We start from the raw sequence: 17,727 nt of genomic DNA, 5'->3' as shown, positions 1-17,727 counted from the left end.
GGAATTGTAAGGTAGAATATTTAATTCAATGTAAAATCTTGTACAGAAAGCAAAATAAAGAGAGGGAAAGAAAGATGGGATTAAGAGATTTTATTTTAATTTTTTTAAATTTCCAACAATAATAAAAATCTGAAGGAATGACACGCCACACTTGTAAAAGTAAATTTTCAGTGCCAGAGAGGTAGTTTGGCAGTAATTAGTACTTATCACGCCGTTAAAAATTCACTTACACTTGAATGGACAAGCCCTAACTTTTTCTGGCATGTTTAGTGGGTATTTAGTGGATAAGTACTGTAAATTCATACCCTTCCATGTATGTAAATGCCAAGTCTACTGTTAGAGTGAAGCTTCTGGAGGAGCGGGGCAACTCGGACAGCGACTTCCCTATTTCCGTGTTTTACTGCGGATGCTGGAAGTTGCTGTCCGATTTACTCCATAATAACAGTGAGCGCTGATAGTGTCACCGTTATTCTTACCGCAAAATCCGGGTTTCTCTTCTTGTTGGGCAGTGTCTGCCACTTGTATAGTGTTGAGTAGATGTTGAAAAGTCTGTGTGACTAATAACCATGACTGAGTTCTGTGCAGGTTTACCAGAAGAATCCTCCCCATCCCCCAAAAAACAAACATATTAAGATCAAAACTGGTCCATTAAGGGAGTTAACTGCAATATACAGTACTAGCTGGGGAGCCCCGCGTTGCGAGGGCAGTTTTGGGGCGCTTGGTCTCCCTGCCCCTGTGTGTCCCCCCTCTCCCTGTCATGTCCTCTCCCTGTCCTATCCCTCCCTCCCCTCCCCTCTCTTCCTCCCCTCCTCTCCCTCCCCTCTCCTTCCCTCCCCTCCCCTGTCTCCCTCCCTCCCTCGCCCACCCCCTCCCCTTGCCCACCCCCTCCCCTCCCCTCCCCCACTCCCCTCTGTCCCTCTCTCCGGCCCCTCCCCCTGCCTAGCGCCTGAGGTCCGGTGCTGAGGCTCTCCCCCCCGCCCCCCCCCTCCCCGCGATTTCCCGAGGCTCTCCCCCCCCCCCCCCCCCCCGCGATTTCCCGAGGCTCTCCCCCCCCCCGTGATTTCCCGAGGCTCTCCCCCCCCCCCCCCCTATTAAATTGTTATTTAATTCCCTAACACATCATTAAAATATTTACCTTAGTTCCCTAACACACAGAAAGTGTGGGGGAAAAAATTGTGAAAAATCAAGATGGCGGCCACTCACCTCGGTTCAGAAGGATAAGGCCCGCCCACGCATGCACCGATTGGTCGACCGGTCAGGTCACCGAAGCGTAGGATCGGTCAATCGTCGAGTCACTCGACACTCAACTGTAGGATGGCACGCGCCCGTCCGATTGGTCGACCTCGACGTCACACGGATGCTAATGAGCGGAACGCTGAACATTTTTCGGATACCGCGGGCGGGATTTTTGTCCGGCCGAAACATAAATACGCCTATGACCGGTCCGGAATCGCAAGCTTTCTTTTGAGGCGACGCGCACGTCGGTACGCTCTCTAACTTTCAAACGTATAGAGAACGGACAGACAGACAGACATCGGGACAGACAGAAGAGCCGCTTTATATATATAGATTTATATTCAGACTCGATTGCTGTAACCCACTCGAATATCCATTTGGTGAGCGGCTCTATTCAGTATTTCTGCTTGGAGAATCTAAACTGTGCATGAAACTAAACTGTGCGTGTAGACCGTATGTTTCGGGTATTCGATGCATATTCAGTTTTAGCCAGTATGGGAGGGATGGAAACTGCAGCACAAGAAGTTGGATATTTGGGTTATTGATAGGACTGCTAGCTTATACTGGCAAGTGTCTGCAGGGTTACTGGAATTTAAAATATTGGAATCTATCGAGGTGTGGGCCTTGTGTCAGTGCTGATCCCGAACTAAAATGTTCAGGTCATATTTTTTGTCCGAAATGGAGGTCAGAATTTAGGACAAACTGGATCTTCTCTTGTTACAGTAATGAGTACATTGCGGTTATACTGCATGTTTGACATTGCTGCAGTGCCAGTTTGTGCCAGACTACAGTTTAAAATGCTGATGTCGTTGAAATGTCAGATTGCTTGTGCTCCATAAATATGTTTGAGTACTCTTGCACCTTCTGCCATCTATGCCGTCTATTCCACGACAGTCCAGGTATGGCAGCCCGTCCTGGCACTGTTATATAAAAAAAGTTTTTTTATTCGTTTATGGGATGTATTTAAGGCCAGCATTTATTGCCCATCCCTAATCGCCCTTGAGAAGGACCCAATATTGTGGGATTGGAGAATTGTTCCGTGGTAGCCAGTTGACCAGACTTGCTTCAAATTAGTCTTTACACAAACTCGTCAGTCAGAGACTCATATAATAGGTTCTTCATTTAATTGTTGTTTCTTATGTTCTGTATTCTTGTAGTACTGAAACCATTACCAGAGGATAATGCCCTTGTTCAGAAGTTTATTCAGAACTGTGCTTCTTGGAGCCCTGAGGGATGGACAACTCGGTGAGTCCAAGTGCCAGCAATATATTTGTGGAGGGGGAGGGAAAATTGGAGAGGACACATAGTGATGTCCAGTGGTAATGACCATAAGATGTGACTTCCCCTGTCATTTATCAATTATTATGCAATATACACATCACCCTTGGGGCGAAACACTAAACATGATTGACTGAAGAGCAAAGGTGTGTGTGGAAAGAAATTTTAGTGACCGTTGTCCTGACGCAAAGTTGTCAGAACTGGATTCTTGGGGTGCAGCTGTGGTCCAGATGCGCCAGAAAATGTTTGAATTTTGATGCAGTTAATTTTTTTTTTGTTTGTTTTAAAGTCCTGTAATCAAGGCCACTGGTTTTCAGTTTTTACAGAAAAATTGATGGGATCACACAATTGGTTCCCAAAGCAATGACAAGATTCCTATGTGGCAAACACTGAATTTGACTTACTGGGTCATTGTAAACAGTGATCTTACCTGCAATGTTTAGATAAGAGGTGAGGGCCCTTTTAACACACTAGTTCATGTGGACAATGTGTCAAAATGGGAAGGCAGATTACTGCCTCAAAGACTGTTCCAGAAAAGGTGTGATTTTTGGCATGCGTAATTATAATGTGTTGTCCATTACTTTTATAACCACAAAACGATTACTGTTCAAGCTCTTGACTGCACTGAGTAGTTATATATCATTTTTTTGTTGAAACACAATTTGTAATTAAAATAGTGCTGCAAAAACTATTTTGGATAAAGTTCTTCTCTCTGCAACCCATGTTTAACTGTTAATATATTTTGTCTGCATGCATTTCCCATGAACATTTTTTTAGTAAAAATTCCATATTTCTATGTAAACTTGTCATGCTATAATTACACCCCCCCTAAATATTTAGGAATTTTAAAATTTAAAATGATTAAATTGTGCAGCAGAGTTTTATGTTTAAGGAGCACTGCCTCTGTAGAGTAGCATTCTCTCCTCTCACAGGTTCATAGGTTCACGCAAGCCTCTCCACCACGACAAGGTAGCGATCCAAGGAAAGGAGCCCTTTACAGTTGAGACAGGAGTAAAACAGGGCTGCATCATTGCTCCAACCCTTTTTGCAGTGTTCATCTCAGTTATCCTCCATCTCATCGGCAATGATCTGCCCACCGGAATTCAAATCCTTTTTTTTTTATTCATTGATGGGATGTGGGCGTCGCTGGCTAGGCCTGCATTTAGTGCCCATCCCTAATTGCCCTTGAGAAGATGGTGGTGAGCCGCCTTCTTGAACCGCTGCAGTCCATATGGTGTAGGTACACCCACAATGCTGTTGGGAAGGGAGTTCCAGGATTTTGGCCCAGCAACAGTGAAGGATCGGCGATACAGTTCCAAGTCAGGATGGTGTGTGGCTTGGAGGGGAACTTGTAGGTGGTGATGTTCCCATGCGTCTGCTGCCCTTGTCCTTCTAAGTGGTAGAGGTCGCGGGTTTGGAAGGTGCTGTTGAAGGAGCTTTGGCGAGTTGCTGCAGTGCATCTTGTAGACGGTACACACTGCAGCCACAGTGCGCTGGTGGTGGAGGGAGTGAATGTTGAAGGTGGTGGTTGGAGTGCCAATCAAGCGGGCTGCTTTATCCTGAAAGGTGTCGAGCTTCTTGAGTGTTGTTGGAGCTGCACTCATCCAGGCAAGTGGAGAGTATTCCATCACACTCCTGACTTGTGCCTTGTAGATGGTGGAAAGGCTTTGGGGAGTCAGGAGGTGAGACACTCGCCGCAGAATTCCCAGCCTCTGGCCTGCTCTTGTAGCACAGTATTTATATGGCTGGTCCAGTTCAGTTTCTGATCAATGGTAACCCCCAGGATGTTGATAGTGGGGGATTCAGCGATGGTAATGCCATTGAATGTCAAGGGGAGATGGTTAGAGACTCGCTTGTTGGAGATTGTCATTGCCTGGCACTTGTGTGGTGCGAATGTTACTTGCCACTTGTCAGCCCAAGTCTGAATGTTGTCCAGGTCTTGCTGCATATGGACACGGACTGCGTCAGTATCTGACAAGTCTCGAATGGTGCTGAACAGTGTGCAATCATCAGCGAACATCCCCACTTCTGACCTTATGATGGAGGGAAGGTCATTGATGAAACAGCTGAAGATGGTTGGGCCTAGGACACTGCCCTGAGGAACTCCTGCAGTGATGTCATGTGATTGAGATGAATGACCTCCAACAACCACAGCCAACTTCCTTTGTGCTAGGTATGATTCCAACCAATGGAGAGTTTTCCCCTTGATTCCCATTGACTTCAGTTTTGCTAGGGCTCCTTGATGCCACACTTGATCAAATGCTGCCTTGATGTCAAGGGCAGTCACTCTCACCTCACCTCTTGAGTTCAGCTCTTTTGTCCATGTTTGGACCAAGGCTGTAATGAGGTCAGGAGCTGAGTGGCCCTGGCGGAACCCAAACTGGGCATCAGTTAGCAGGTTATTGCTGAGTAAGTGCCGCTTGATGGCACTGTCAACGACACCTTCCATCACTTTGCTGATGATTGAGAGTAGACTGATGGGACGGTAATTGGCCGGGTCGGATTTGTCCTGCTTTTTGTAGACAGGACATACTTGGGCAATTTTCCACATTGCCGGGTAGATGCCAGTGTTGTAGCTGTACTGGAACAGCTTGGCTAGGGGCGCAGCTAGTTCTGGAGCACAAGTCTTCAGTACTATTGCCGGAATGTTGTCCGGGCCCATAGCCTTTGCAGTATCCAGTGTCTTCAGCCGTTTCTTGACATCACGTGGAGTGAATTGAATGGGCTGAAGACTGGCATCTGTGATGCTGGGGACCTCAGGAGGAGGCCGAGATGGATCATTCACTCGGCACTTCTGGCTGAAGATAGTTGCAAATGCTTCAGCCTTGTCTTTTGCACTCACGTGCTGGGCTCCACCATCATTGAGGATGGGGATATTTTTGGAGCCTCCTCCTCCTGTTAACTGTTTAATTGTCCACCACCACTCACGACTGGATGTGGCAGGACTGCAGAGCTTTGATTTGATCCGATGGTTGTGAGATCGCTTAGCTCTGTCTATCGCACGTTGCTTCCGTTGTTTGGCATGCAAGTAGTCCTGTGTTGTAGCTTCACCAGGTTGACACCTCATTTTTTTGGTATGCCTGGTGCTGTTCCCGGCATGCTCTCCTGCACTCTTCGTTAAACCAGGGTTGATTTCCCGGCTTGATGGTAATGGTAGAGTGAGGGATATGCCGGGCCATGAGATTACAGATTGTGGTTTAATACAATTCTGCTGCTGCTGATGGCCCACAGCGCCTCATGGATGCCCAGTTTTGAGTTGCCAGATCTGTTCAAAATCTGTCCCATTTAGCACGGTGGTAGTGCCACCCAACACGGTGGAGGGTATCCTCAACATGAAGACGGGACTTCGTCTCCACAAGGACTGTGCGGTGGTCACTTCCACCAATGCTGTCATGGACAGATGCATCTGCAACAGGTAGATTGGTGAGGACGAGATCAAGTAGGTTTTTCCCTCTTGTTGGTTCCCTCACCACCTGTCGCAGACCCAGTCTGGCAGCTATGTCCTTTACCGTACTGATGGCCGACTTTTCAATCTCAACAGGCTTAAGGCCAAGAGCAAAGTCTCCATCACTACCATTATGGAGTTACAGTATGCAGATGATAACGCCATCACAGCTCTTTCCGAGCATGATCTACAAAAACCTTGAATGCTTTTTCCAGAGCCTACAAACTTCTGAGCCTCACCATGAATATAAAGAAAACCCAGGTGCTCCACCAGCCACCACCTAATCAGCTTGCAACTCCTCCCTCTATAATGATTGATAATAACACCCTTGAAAATGTCAACACCTTTCCATATCTTGGTAGCCATTTATCCTCCAAAGCTGACATTGATTCTGAAATCCATCACCGCCTGAGTTGTGCAAGTGCAGCCTTTTCTAAATTGAGGAGAGTCTTTGAAAATCATGACCTCCAAGTCCAAACTAAAATTCTTGTATACAAAGCCATCATCTTTCCCACCCTTTTATATGGAGCTGAAACCTGGACTACGTACAGTAGACATCTCAAAGCCTTAGAGCAATACCACCAACGCTCTCTACGCAAAATCTTGAGGGTCAGCTGGGAGGACAAGCGTACCAACTGGAGTATACTTGAAGAGGCCAATATCTACAGCATCACTATGCTCATCATGCAGCATCAACTCCGATGGGTTGGACATGTCATTCGCATGTCAGACTCGCGTCTCCCAAAACAGGTTCTGTACTCCCAGTTGAAGGAAGGGCAGAGGTCTCCTGGTGGTCAAAAGAAGCGTTACAAAGATAACATCAAAGTAATCCTTAAAAAGTTCCATATCGATTATTAATAACTGGGAGGAAATCGCACTGGACAGAGACAATTGGAGAAAATGCATCCACAACGGTGCCGCACTACATGAAAAGAATCTCCAGCGTGCCGCTGAGGATAAACGCCAGCGCCGTAAGGAGAGACAACAACTTAAGAAGAGCCATACTCCAGTCACTACCAATAGTCTTACATGCCCACACTGTAGTAGAGTCTGTGGATCTCAGATTGGCCTCCACAGCCACCTGAAGATCCACAAGTAGATGACTGATGAAGGACATACCATACTCGAATTCGAGTGGTCGCCGATGATGATGATGATGATGACTCTCTCCTCTAAGCCAGAAGGTTGTGGGCTCAAGCCCCACTGCAGGACTTGAGCACATAATCTAAGCTAACACTTCAGAGCAGTGCAGAGAGTGTGCCTTGCAGCTGAAATGTTAAACCGAGGTCCTAGCTGCCTATTTAGGTGGATGTAATATATTTCATGGCACTGTACAAAGTAGAGCAAGGGGGTTCTCCTGGCTCCCTGACCAACAATTATCCCTTAACCAACACCTAAAAAAAACCCAGATTGATTGGTAATTTTTAAAAAATTCATTCATGGGATGTGGGTGTTGCTGGCAAGGCCAGCATTTATTGCCCATCCCTAATTGCCCTTGAGAAGGTGGTGGTCAGCCGCCTTCTTGAACCGCTGCAGTCCGTGTGGCAAAGGTACTCCCACAGTGCTGTTAGTGAGGCAGTTCCAGGATTTTGACCCAGCGACGATGAAGGAACAGCGATATATTTCCAAATCAAGATGGTGTGTGACTTGGAGGAGAACTGGAGGTGGTGGTGTTCCCATGCGCCCGCTGCCCTTGTCCTTCTAGGTGGTGGAGGTAGGGGTTTGGGAGGTGCTGTTGAAGAAGCCTTGGCGAGTTGCTGCAGTGCATCTTGTAGATGGTACACACTGCAGCCACGGGTACGCCGGTGGTGGAGGGAGTGGATGTTTAAGGTGGTGCAGATCAAGGGGGCTGCTTTGTCCTGGATAGAGTTGAGCTTCTTCAGTGTTGTTGGAGCTGCACTCATCCAGGTAAGTGGAGAGTACTGTATGTGGTAGCAAGGCTTTGGGGAGTCCGGAGGTGAGACATTCGCAGCAGAAGACCCAGCTTCTGACCTGTTCTTGTAGCTACAGTATTTATGTGGCTGGTCACGTTAAGGTTCTGGTCAATGGTGACCCCCCTAGGATGTTGATGGTGGGGGGGGTGTCACCATTTGATGATGGTAATGCCATGGAATGCCAAGGGCGGTGGTTAGACTCTCTCTTGTTGGAGATGGTCATTGCCTGGCACTTGTGTGGCATGAAAGTTACTTGCCACTTATCAGCCCAAGCCTAGTTGTCCAGGTCTTGCTGTATGCTGGCACTGACTACTTCATTATCTGAGGAGTTGTGAATGGAACTGAACATTGCAATCATCAGCGAACATCCCCACTTCTGACCTCATGATGGAGGGAAAGTCATTGATGAAGCAACTGAAGCTGGTTGGGCCTAGGACACTTCCCTGAGGAACTCCTGCAGCGATGTCCTGGGGCTGAGATGAATGGCCTCCAACAACCACAACCATCTTCCTTTGTGCTAGGTATGACTGAGAGTTTTCCCCCTAGTTCCCATTGACTTCAATTTTACTAGGGCTCCTTGATGCCATATTCTGTCAAATTCTCCCTTGATGTCAAGGGCAGTCACTCTCACTTACCTCTGGAATTCAGTTCTTTTGTCCATGTTTGGACCAAGGCTATAATGAGGTCTGGAGCCGAGTGATCTTGGCAGAAGCCAAATTGAGCATCGGTGAGCAGGCTATTGGTGAGTAAATGCCGCTTGATAGCACTGTCGACGACACCTTCCATCACTTTGCTGACAATTGAGAGTAGGCTGATGGGGCGATAATTAGCTGAATTGAATTTGTCCTGCTTTTTGTGGACAGGACAAACTAGGGCAATTTTCCACTTTGTCGGGTAGATGCCAGTGTTGTAGCTGTACTGGAACAGGTTGGCTAGAGGCTTATCTTTTGCACTCGTGCTGGGCTCCACCATCGTGAGGATGGGGAAATTCATGGCGCCTCCTTCTCCCATTAATTAATTGTCCGCCACCATTCACGACTGGATGTGGCATGACTGCAGAGCTTTGATCTGATCTGTTGATTGTGGGATCGCTTAGCCCTGTCTATAGCATGCTGCTTCCACTGTTTAACATGCATGTAGTCCTGTGCTGTAGCTTCACCAGGTTGGCATCTCATTTTTAGGTACGCCTGGCACTGCTCCTGGCATGCTCTTCTACACTCATTGAATCAGGGTTGGTCCCCTGGCTTGATGGTAATGGGAGAGTGAGGCATTTGAGACTTCAGTGAGGTCCAGAGTCAATGTTGAGAACTCCCAGGGCCACTCGCTCCTGACTGTATAGCACTGTGCCCCCCACCTGGTGGGTCTGGAACAGGACATACCCAGGGACGGTGATGGAGGTGTTTGGGACGTTTGCTGAAAGGTATAATTCTGTTAGTATGATTATGTCAGGCTGTTGCTTGACTAGTCTGTGGGACAAATCCCCAGATGATAGCGATGAGGACTTTGTGTCGTGTTTAACTCCAATGTCTTTGCAGACTCTATCATAACCCAGGGTTAAAAATAACATACACCAAAGACTTGTAGAGAAGTCATAGTAAAAAAAGACAAAGAGCTTGCATTATATAGCACCTTTCACAACCTCAGGATGTCCCAAAGCGCTTCACAGACAATTAATTACTTTTGAAGTGTAGGAAACCACCGCAGCCAATTTGTGCACAAAAAGGTTCCACAAACAGCACTGTTTAGTGATGTTTGTTGAGGGATAAATATTTGCTAGGATACTGGAATAACTCCCTTGCTCTTCTTCGAATAGTGCCATAGGATCTTTTACATCCACCTGAGAGGGTAGACTGGAATGAAAACAGAAAATGTTGGAAATACTCAGCAGGCCAGGCAGCATCTGTGAAGAGAGAAACAGAGTTAACGTTTCAGGTCGATGACCCTTCGTCAGAACTGGAAAAAGCTGGAGATGGAACAGGTTTTTAAGCAAGTGCAGGGGCAGGGAAAGGGGGGAGGGGAGGAAAGAACAAAAGGGAAGGTCTGTGATAAGATGGAAGGCAGGAGTGATTAAGAGACATTACAAGAGATTAAGAGATGGTGCAAGGCAAAAGGAGATGGTAACGGGATAAGTTAAGAAACAAAAGATGGCTCTAGATGAAGTGTAAATGGCACTGGCAGAATGAAAGACAGCTGCCATGTGGGAGAGAGAAAAATAAATAAATAAATGGAGAAAAAAAAGGATAGGGGCAGAGGTTACGGTCTGAAATTGTTGAACTCTGTGTTGAGCCCAGAAGGCTGTAAAGTGCCTAATCGAAAGATGAGGTGCTGTTCCTCGAGCTTACATTGAGCTTCATTGGAACAGTGCAAGAGGCCGAGGACAGTGAGGTCTGAGTGGGAGTGGAGCGGAGAATTAAAGTGACTGGTGACCGGAAGCTCGGGGTCACCCTTACGGACTGAATGGAGGTGTTCCACAAAGCGGTCACCCAATCTGCGTTTGGTCTCCCCAATGTAGAGGAGACCACATCGTGAGCAGCGAATACAGTATATGAAATTGCAAGAAGTACAAGTAAATCGCTGTTTCACCTGGAAGGAGTGTTTGGGGCCCTGGACAGTGGGAAGGGTGGAGGTAAAAGGGCAGGTGTTGCATCTCCTGCACTTGCACGGCAAGGTGCCGGGCGAAGGGGAAGGGGTGTTGGGGGTGATAGAGGAGTGTACCAGGGTGTCGAGGAAGGAGTGGTCCCTACAGAATGCTGAAAGTGGGGGTGAGGGGAAGATGTGTTTGGTGATGGGATCACGCTGGAGGTGGCGGAAATGGCAGAGGATGATCCGTTGAATGTGGAGGCTGGTGGGGTGAAAGGTGAGGACAAGGGGAAACCCTATTGTGGTTCCGAGAGGGAGGGGAAGGGGTGAGAGCAGAAGTGCGGGAAATAGAATGGACACGGTCAAGGGCCATGTCAACCACAGTAGAGGGGAATTCTCGGTTGAGGAAAAAGGAAGCCATGTTGGAAGCACTAGTATGGAAGGTGGCATCGTCAGAGCAGATGCGGCGGAGGCGGAGAAACTGGGAGAATGGAATAGAGTCCTTACAGGAAGCGGGGTGGGAGGAAGTGTAGTCCAGGTAGCTGTGGGAGTCAGTGGACTTGTAGTGAATGTTTGTCAATAGCCTATCCCCAGAGATGGAGACGGAGAAGTTGAGGAAGGGTAGACTGGACCTTGGTTTAACATCTCATCTGAAAGACGGCACCTCTGACAGTGTAGCGCACTCTCGGTTCTGCACTGGATTGTCAGCCGAGATTATGTGCTTAAGTGCTGGAGTTGGGGCTTGAACCCATGACCTTCTAACTCCGAGGCGAGAGTGCTATCACTGAGCCACAGCTGACGCTATATAAATGCGAGTTTTTTTCTTTTCTTTGCTTCTGCCATTTTCCCCTGACCTTTTTTTCCCTTATCTTTTTTATTCCTCCTGTGAAGGCAGTAATAACTTTGATACAATTGCATGGGTGGCGGCAACCTTCAGGCACCTCACCCGAGTGGCCATACTTTATATGTGAATCGGCAGTGGAGTGCATTACAGATGCACTTGATCCTCTTGTCTTCCAGTATCCACACACAAGTTAAGAATATTGTTTTGGCTGAGATTGGTTCACTGCGCTCATTTTTTTTTGGATCACTTTGCTATATTATAACTGCAGAAACCATTCTTTGTTGCAGTTAGTAACTATATTCCTATTTTTCAGCTTCTTTTTCTTGGAGCTGACTGATTGCATTCTTCAGGATCTCTCTGTCAACATTACTCGCGAACTGAAGGATGAACAGGACGTACAGTTTAAATTCAGAATTGGAGAAATCAAGGTAACTTTGGGACTTTTGCCGGAGTTTAAAAGAAATGCCAGAAAATCACAATTAAATGCTCATGAACAATTGCCATAATTAGATATTGGTGCTGCACGATGGTGTTTTGTTTCCGGTAGGATACTTGTACTTGAGAACCATTGACTTTGCAGATCCTGTTTACACAGCAGCTATGGGAGTTTGATCTTTGTAGCTGTTGTCAATTAAAGTGCACTGCATAAATATGAGAGAATAACAGTTCCATCTCCTCATGCCTGTTTTTTTAAACCATCTGCAAAATCAAAAGGTTTCAAATTATGGTCATGCCAGTGGTCTGATTTAAGTCCTCATTTGTTTTCCTCCGTGCAGTACAAGGCATATGCGTCAGAGTGTAATTTCATACTGTCTGGCTCGTATAGTGCTTGAGGGAAGGAAGGTGCTTTGCAAGCGCTGAGGAAGATTGAAAATGTTAAACATTCCATTGATCAAATGTGACACTTTGGGAAGGTATATGGAGCGGATCATTTGATTACATCATCATATGACAACCAGGCAATTTAACTCCATTTAAACAGGTTTCTGTGGGAATCAGCTCCCAGCAAATCATTTATTTCCAACTTGTTCTGCACGGTCTGCACAACTCGCGTACAGTTTGCAAAAATCAGTGCACCCGTTTCAAATGTGCATTTTACTTTTAGAATCGTGCAAGCAATTGTGTACTTTACAAAAAAAACCTACTTGTAGTGGAGGGCTGAGGTAAAATGAAAGCCATGTACACAACCAATAGGAAAAGCCGGAAATGCACAGTAGGCACATCCTTCACTGGAACTCCAGAAATGTTGAACTGACTTTTCCTTTGCAATGCTAACTGGCCTGCTGTACATTTTCTATCTTTATTAATTGAAGGTGTCCAACTGGTTTTATTCCTTCCCTATATGGTACATTTATTATATATATATATGCATTTTAACAGAGGGAAAGTGGGAGAAGAAAAATTCAGTGGGGTGGGGGGGGTGGCGGAGAGTCACTAAAGCAGTTTTGCTCCTGAGGTAAATGTTAGTATTTATTAAATTTCATTAAATTTTTTCCAAATAAAAGAAATAAAGTCACCATTTCACTTTTTTTTTAAATGGTCAATTGAAACTAAATTTATCTTTGGAATAAAATTCTTTGGGATTCTTCGAGCTCATTTAGCTGCCATACAGTGTCACCAATTGATAGGGGTGTGGTAATAGCCAGCATGGAATTTGTCCCTTTGTCTTAGCTGCTCATTTTAAAGGAGAGTTGGTACAGATTGGCTTACACCACTGGGCTTCTTTGAACCTTTATGGAGACACGATGACGTTTATGCCTCACCTTGAGCCCTTCAGTGCCTCTCTTGTGATGCAATGTTTTACTGCATGTACTGTGTGGCCCCAGTGTTTTCTGCTTCAGTTACACAAGGCGAACTGTGCCACAGCAAACAAACCAGTATCAATGTATTTTGTATTAAGGGTGAGCCCAGCTTGTATATATATTTATAAACTTAAAAAAAAATTGTTCTCGGTCAACACTGGCAAGGCCGCATTATATTGCCCATCCCTATTTGCTGTGAGAAGGTGATGCTGGTGGGTCTTCTCTTTGAACTGCTGCAGTCCTTGTGGCAATGGGAGTCCCACAATGGTGTTAGGTAAGGAATACTGGTATACCGACCCAGCAATGGTGAACTAAGCCCAGATGACCTGCTTCATACCTGAAGGCAAACTTCACTAGATCACCTGTAGGAGATTATGAGGCAGTACCACCTGGAAAATGGTGGGGAATGACTTACTGCCATGTTCCCGCCATCGTTGTGGCCGTCACAATCTTCCCCTGGGCCTACAGTTGGGAGGCTGGAGCACCCACCCAAGTTAGGCGGTAGGCCCTTTTAATATGCAGATCTCCGTCCTATGGCATACATAGGACCCCGTTTGCCATTTTAGGACAGTTCTGGTGTGTGCACCAGACAGGCTCCACCCTGTATCAGCTGGTGATCCAGCCGAACAGGAGCCCCAAGGTAAGTTGTATTTTGGTGGGGCAGGGAGTATCATGAGTCCCGGTCCCCCCGCCCCCCCCCCCACCCTGCTGTGGACCTACTGTTTTTCAGCCCAGAGGAGGCTAGCCCGATATAGCAGCCTCCCAGAGCTGGCGAACTGCTCCTATACTGTCCGCAGCCCACTGGCTGAATGCTAATGAGACCCGGCCCTCAAATGGACCTGGCCTCCTGCTGGGTCTAACGGGCGGTTGGCGGGCACCCTCTCCCGACTGGCTACTTGAAGTCCTCACCAGGGGAAAATCTACCTCTAAATTTCTAATGTTAGAAAAGAGCTGAAAGGACTCTTTAATATTAAAAATGTTACTGGCCAATGATTAGAGCGTGTGCTACAGAACACATATGCAGAGCTCTGCTTTTCCCTGATTTGAGAGTGATGCGGTGTGCACAGTATAACTCGATACTGGCTGCTCACACTTGTAAAGCTAAACCTTTTTCTTTTTATAAGTGTGTGTAAATCATACAAAAAATATAAATAATGTTGTATAACCTGTGGGGAGAAAAAAGTTTTGAGTATGATAATTCACACTAGATGAATAACACATTTTCAATATTAAAAATGAAAATCAATGCATGCATTTCTGAAAGGGTTAAGATATTTACTTATTTTGCATAAACCAGACTTCTGTACAAATTTGGGAAAATGTAGCATAAAAGTCCTACATTTATCTGGATCCTACACTACACTGAAGCGTTATGGATTGACAAAGTGCAATTGGGTTTAGACTAACAGATGGCTGGAAATGTGGTACAAAACTGTGATGCACTTGAGAGGTTCCGATGGCATCGTAAACTGCAAAAGGAAAGCTCAGTTTGCATAGTCATCCACATCTTCAGAGCATATTGCACAGTGAGCATGCCCGTACCTACCTTTATCTGTTTATAATGTGCACAGCTTTTAGTTACCGCCTGCAATTCTTCCCAGCCTTCTGTAGTCCCTGCTGATGATTTGTGTGGTGCACCTTTTTATACCCCACTGTGCAAAGTCTTCTGTTGCCTCGAGATGCAGATTGATGGTAGACCAGAGTATTTGTTATTTGTGTGTTATCTTTTAAACTGGCCAGGATGTTGACCCAGTGATGATCAACTGAGGCCAGGTGGCTTGCTTCATACCTGAAGAGAAACTTTGCTGAACCGTCTTACATTTCTAACATTAGAAAAGAGCTGAAAGGACAGTTGTCTCTTTTCTAATATTGGCCAATGAATAGAGCTGTGTATGTGTGTGTGTTTTTTGGCGTGATCTTTGACTGGCCTTGTCAATAACACTTAAAGAAAGAGAGTCTGGGTTCTTTCTTGTAACCTGATGGCCAGTTGAGCTCTGCCCTCACCCAGTGTTTACTTAACAGCAATTAGAATGTGTGGCTTTAAAGGAACATGCCTTCACCTTAGTAGCAGAATAATGCATTGTGCATTACATGATGTAATGCACCAGTCCTTATAAAAACAGCGTAGCATTTGTCTCACAATGAGCAATAACATAGGGGATCCACAAGTATCCATATAAAAGATGAATATGTAACACTACCGGTGTCACATATGCAAATTTCTGTTACATTTCTTTTCTTAAGTATAAAAATCGAAGAAAGCCAGTCATTTCCAATTTATAGAGGAAGTTCACCAACATTAAAAAAAAATCAAAATTTCAGGATTTTTACACACAAAAATAAACAGATGAAAGGCAGTCTGACCTCTGATGCAAGACCAGTTAGCCTCTAATTGATTACAGAAAGACAGACAATTACAGCTTGTGGCCTAAAGGGACACACCAAGTTACCTGCAGCTGCACTTTAGCACCAGACTAATTTATTTTACAATACGTAGTGTAATATTGTTGTCCTTGTCAAACAGGGCATCCTCCAACTTGCCCTGAGCAGCACCACGAAAAGAAAAGAAGACTTGTATTTGTATAGCGCAAGTACTTTGTAAGTGTATTCACTGTTGTAATGTAGGGAAATGTGGCAGCCAATTTGCGCACGGCAAGCTCCCACAAACAGCAATGAGATAATGACCAGATGATCTGTTTTAGTGATGTTGGTTGAGGAACAAATATTGGCCAGAACACTGGGGCGAAGTCCCCAGCTGACCTTTGAAATAGTGCCCTGGGATCTTTTACATCCACTAAGAGGGCAGATGAGGCCTCGGTTTAACATCTCATCTGAAAGACGGCATCCGCGACAGTACAGCACTCCCTCAGTACTGCACTGGAGTGTCAGCCTAGATTTCGTGCACAAGAACGTAAATAGGTTTTTGAGATTATAAAGAATAAGCAATTGTAATGCGGCATTGTGTTATAAACTCAAAAAGCAAATTCCAAGTGCTTACAGCCTTGTAACTAACTCTGGATATTGTGCAATTCTGTACATAGTATATATTTTATTAACATAGATTCCACTACCCTTTCAGGTAGTGCGTTCCGGATCTTAACCCTCTGTGAAGAAATTTCTCCCCAATTCCCCTCTAGTTCTTTTGCCAATTATTTTAAATCTATGACCTCTGATTACTGACCAACTTGCCAGAGGAAACAGAGCAAGTAGGGAGAAACTATCAAAACTCCTCATAATTTTGAACACCTCTATTGGGTCTTCCCTTAACCTTCGCTGTTCTAAGGAGAACAATCCCAGTTTCTTCAATCTCTCCACATAACTGAAGTCCCTCATCCCTGGTATCATCCTAGTAAAGCTCCTCTGTACCCTCGCCAAGGCCTTGACATCCTTCCTAAATTGTGGTGCCCAGGACTGTACATAATACTCCAGCTGAGGCCTAACCAGTGATTTGTAAAGGTTTAGATTGTAAATGGAGAAGGGATGAAAATATAAATAGCTTAAGGGTGATTCACACCCTTCTCGCAGTTGGTTATAATAGAAAATATGCCTATTTTGTAGTTGTAAAAAAGTATTCAGCAATTCACTAGTGAGTAAATGAATGATGTGCTTTGTTTAAGATTCTGGATGCTACGAGACTGAGTGTGGAACAGAAACCAGTTGAAAAACTTACTGTCTTCAATACTTTGTGGAAAGCGGTCCCTGAAGCTACAGACCAGCTGAAACTGTGTGCTACACTGCAGTGGGCTTATCCTCCAAACACAGCAAGTTACTTCGAGATATACTGTCGAGGACTACACTACCATGGAAGCCGAAAGGTTGCGGACTCTGAGATGATTCGTGTTGGTCGAACAAGTGCAAACCTTTACCGTGTGGTGAATTTGCTACTTCACAATGCTCCAGTGGGAAAGGCCTGTCAAGTGGAGTTTCTAATTCAGCCGGTGACTCAGGCAGGTTTTTCAGTACCTCAATCAGCATGGGGAAGGTTAAGATTAAATTACACGCAACCACACTGAAGAAGCAATGTACAGTAGTGTCCATCTATTGCTGTTTGAAAGATAATAAATTCAAAGTTCTGTTAGTTTGTGGCTGGAAAATTCCAGTAGCCAGTTGACCTGTATTGGCTTGCTGTGACTGCTTTTGTGAGGCTAGAAAAACGAAGAACCTGTGCTACATCGTGTCTCCCAAACCTCAATCTTTTTCTGCTCTTGTGCATTGTTGCAGATATTCCTTACTTCAGTGACTAGCTCCTGGCTAGTGACAACGCTCTTTTATATCCTTTTTGAATTAGTTGCCTCTTGCTAAAGTTTTTTTCATTTAAAAATTCCTATCCTGAGGAGGTGAGTGACGTGTTAAATAAAGCAACTTTGGAATGCAAGTCTTTGTGTATGCTCATACTAACCCAGTTAGTATGCAGAAGTTTTAAAAATAAATCTAAATAGGAGTGGTCCTTCCATCACATTACGCACAGACAACATTAAAAAAAACCCCACAATTCTTGAAACTGAGTGCACCGTAGTCCTTCATGGGGTTGATTATAAATCCAATCCCATGCTTCTTCAAGAGTAGGCCTCTCGAACAACACCAACAATTTGCATTTACAACAACTTG

At 45.3% G+C, this 17,727-nt stretch overlaps 1 protein-coding gene across 3 annotated transcripts in view; it reads left to right on the top strand.

Moving 5' to 3' along the window:
* engase (endo-beta-N-acetylglucosaminidase) overlaps positions 1-17,494 on the top strand; it is an 82,587-nt gene extending 65,093 nt beyond the window's left edge. For all 3 annotated transcript variants that reach the window (XM_085963570.1, XM_085963572.1, XM_085963571.1), the window contains exons 12-14: positions 2,394-2,481; positions 11,631-11,745; positions 16,737-17,494. In XM_085963570.1, the coding sequence (XP_085819696.1) occupies positions 2,394-2,481; positions 11,631-11,745; positions 16,737-17,132 (599 nt within the window). In that variant the 3' untranslated portion in view covers positions 17,133-17,494. The remainder of the gene's footprint in view (positions 1-2,393; positions 2,482-11,630; positions 11,746-16,736) is intronic.
* The last annotated feature ends 233 nt before the right edge of the window (positions 17,495-17,727 follow it).

The sequence above is a fragment of the Somniosus microcephalus genome, chromosome 21 (genome assembly GCF_052327205.1).
Source record: "Somniosus microcephalus isolate GS21.2 chromosome 21, FLI_Smic_1.0, whole genome shotgun sequence".
NCBI lineage: Eukaryota > Metazoa > Chordata > Chondrichthyes > Squaliformes > Somniosidae > Somniosus > Somniosus microcephalus.
Note: the sequence above shows the minus strand (reverse complement) of the source record. Positions and strands in the feature narration are given on the sequence as shown.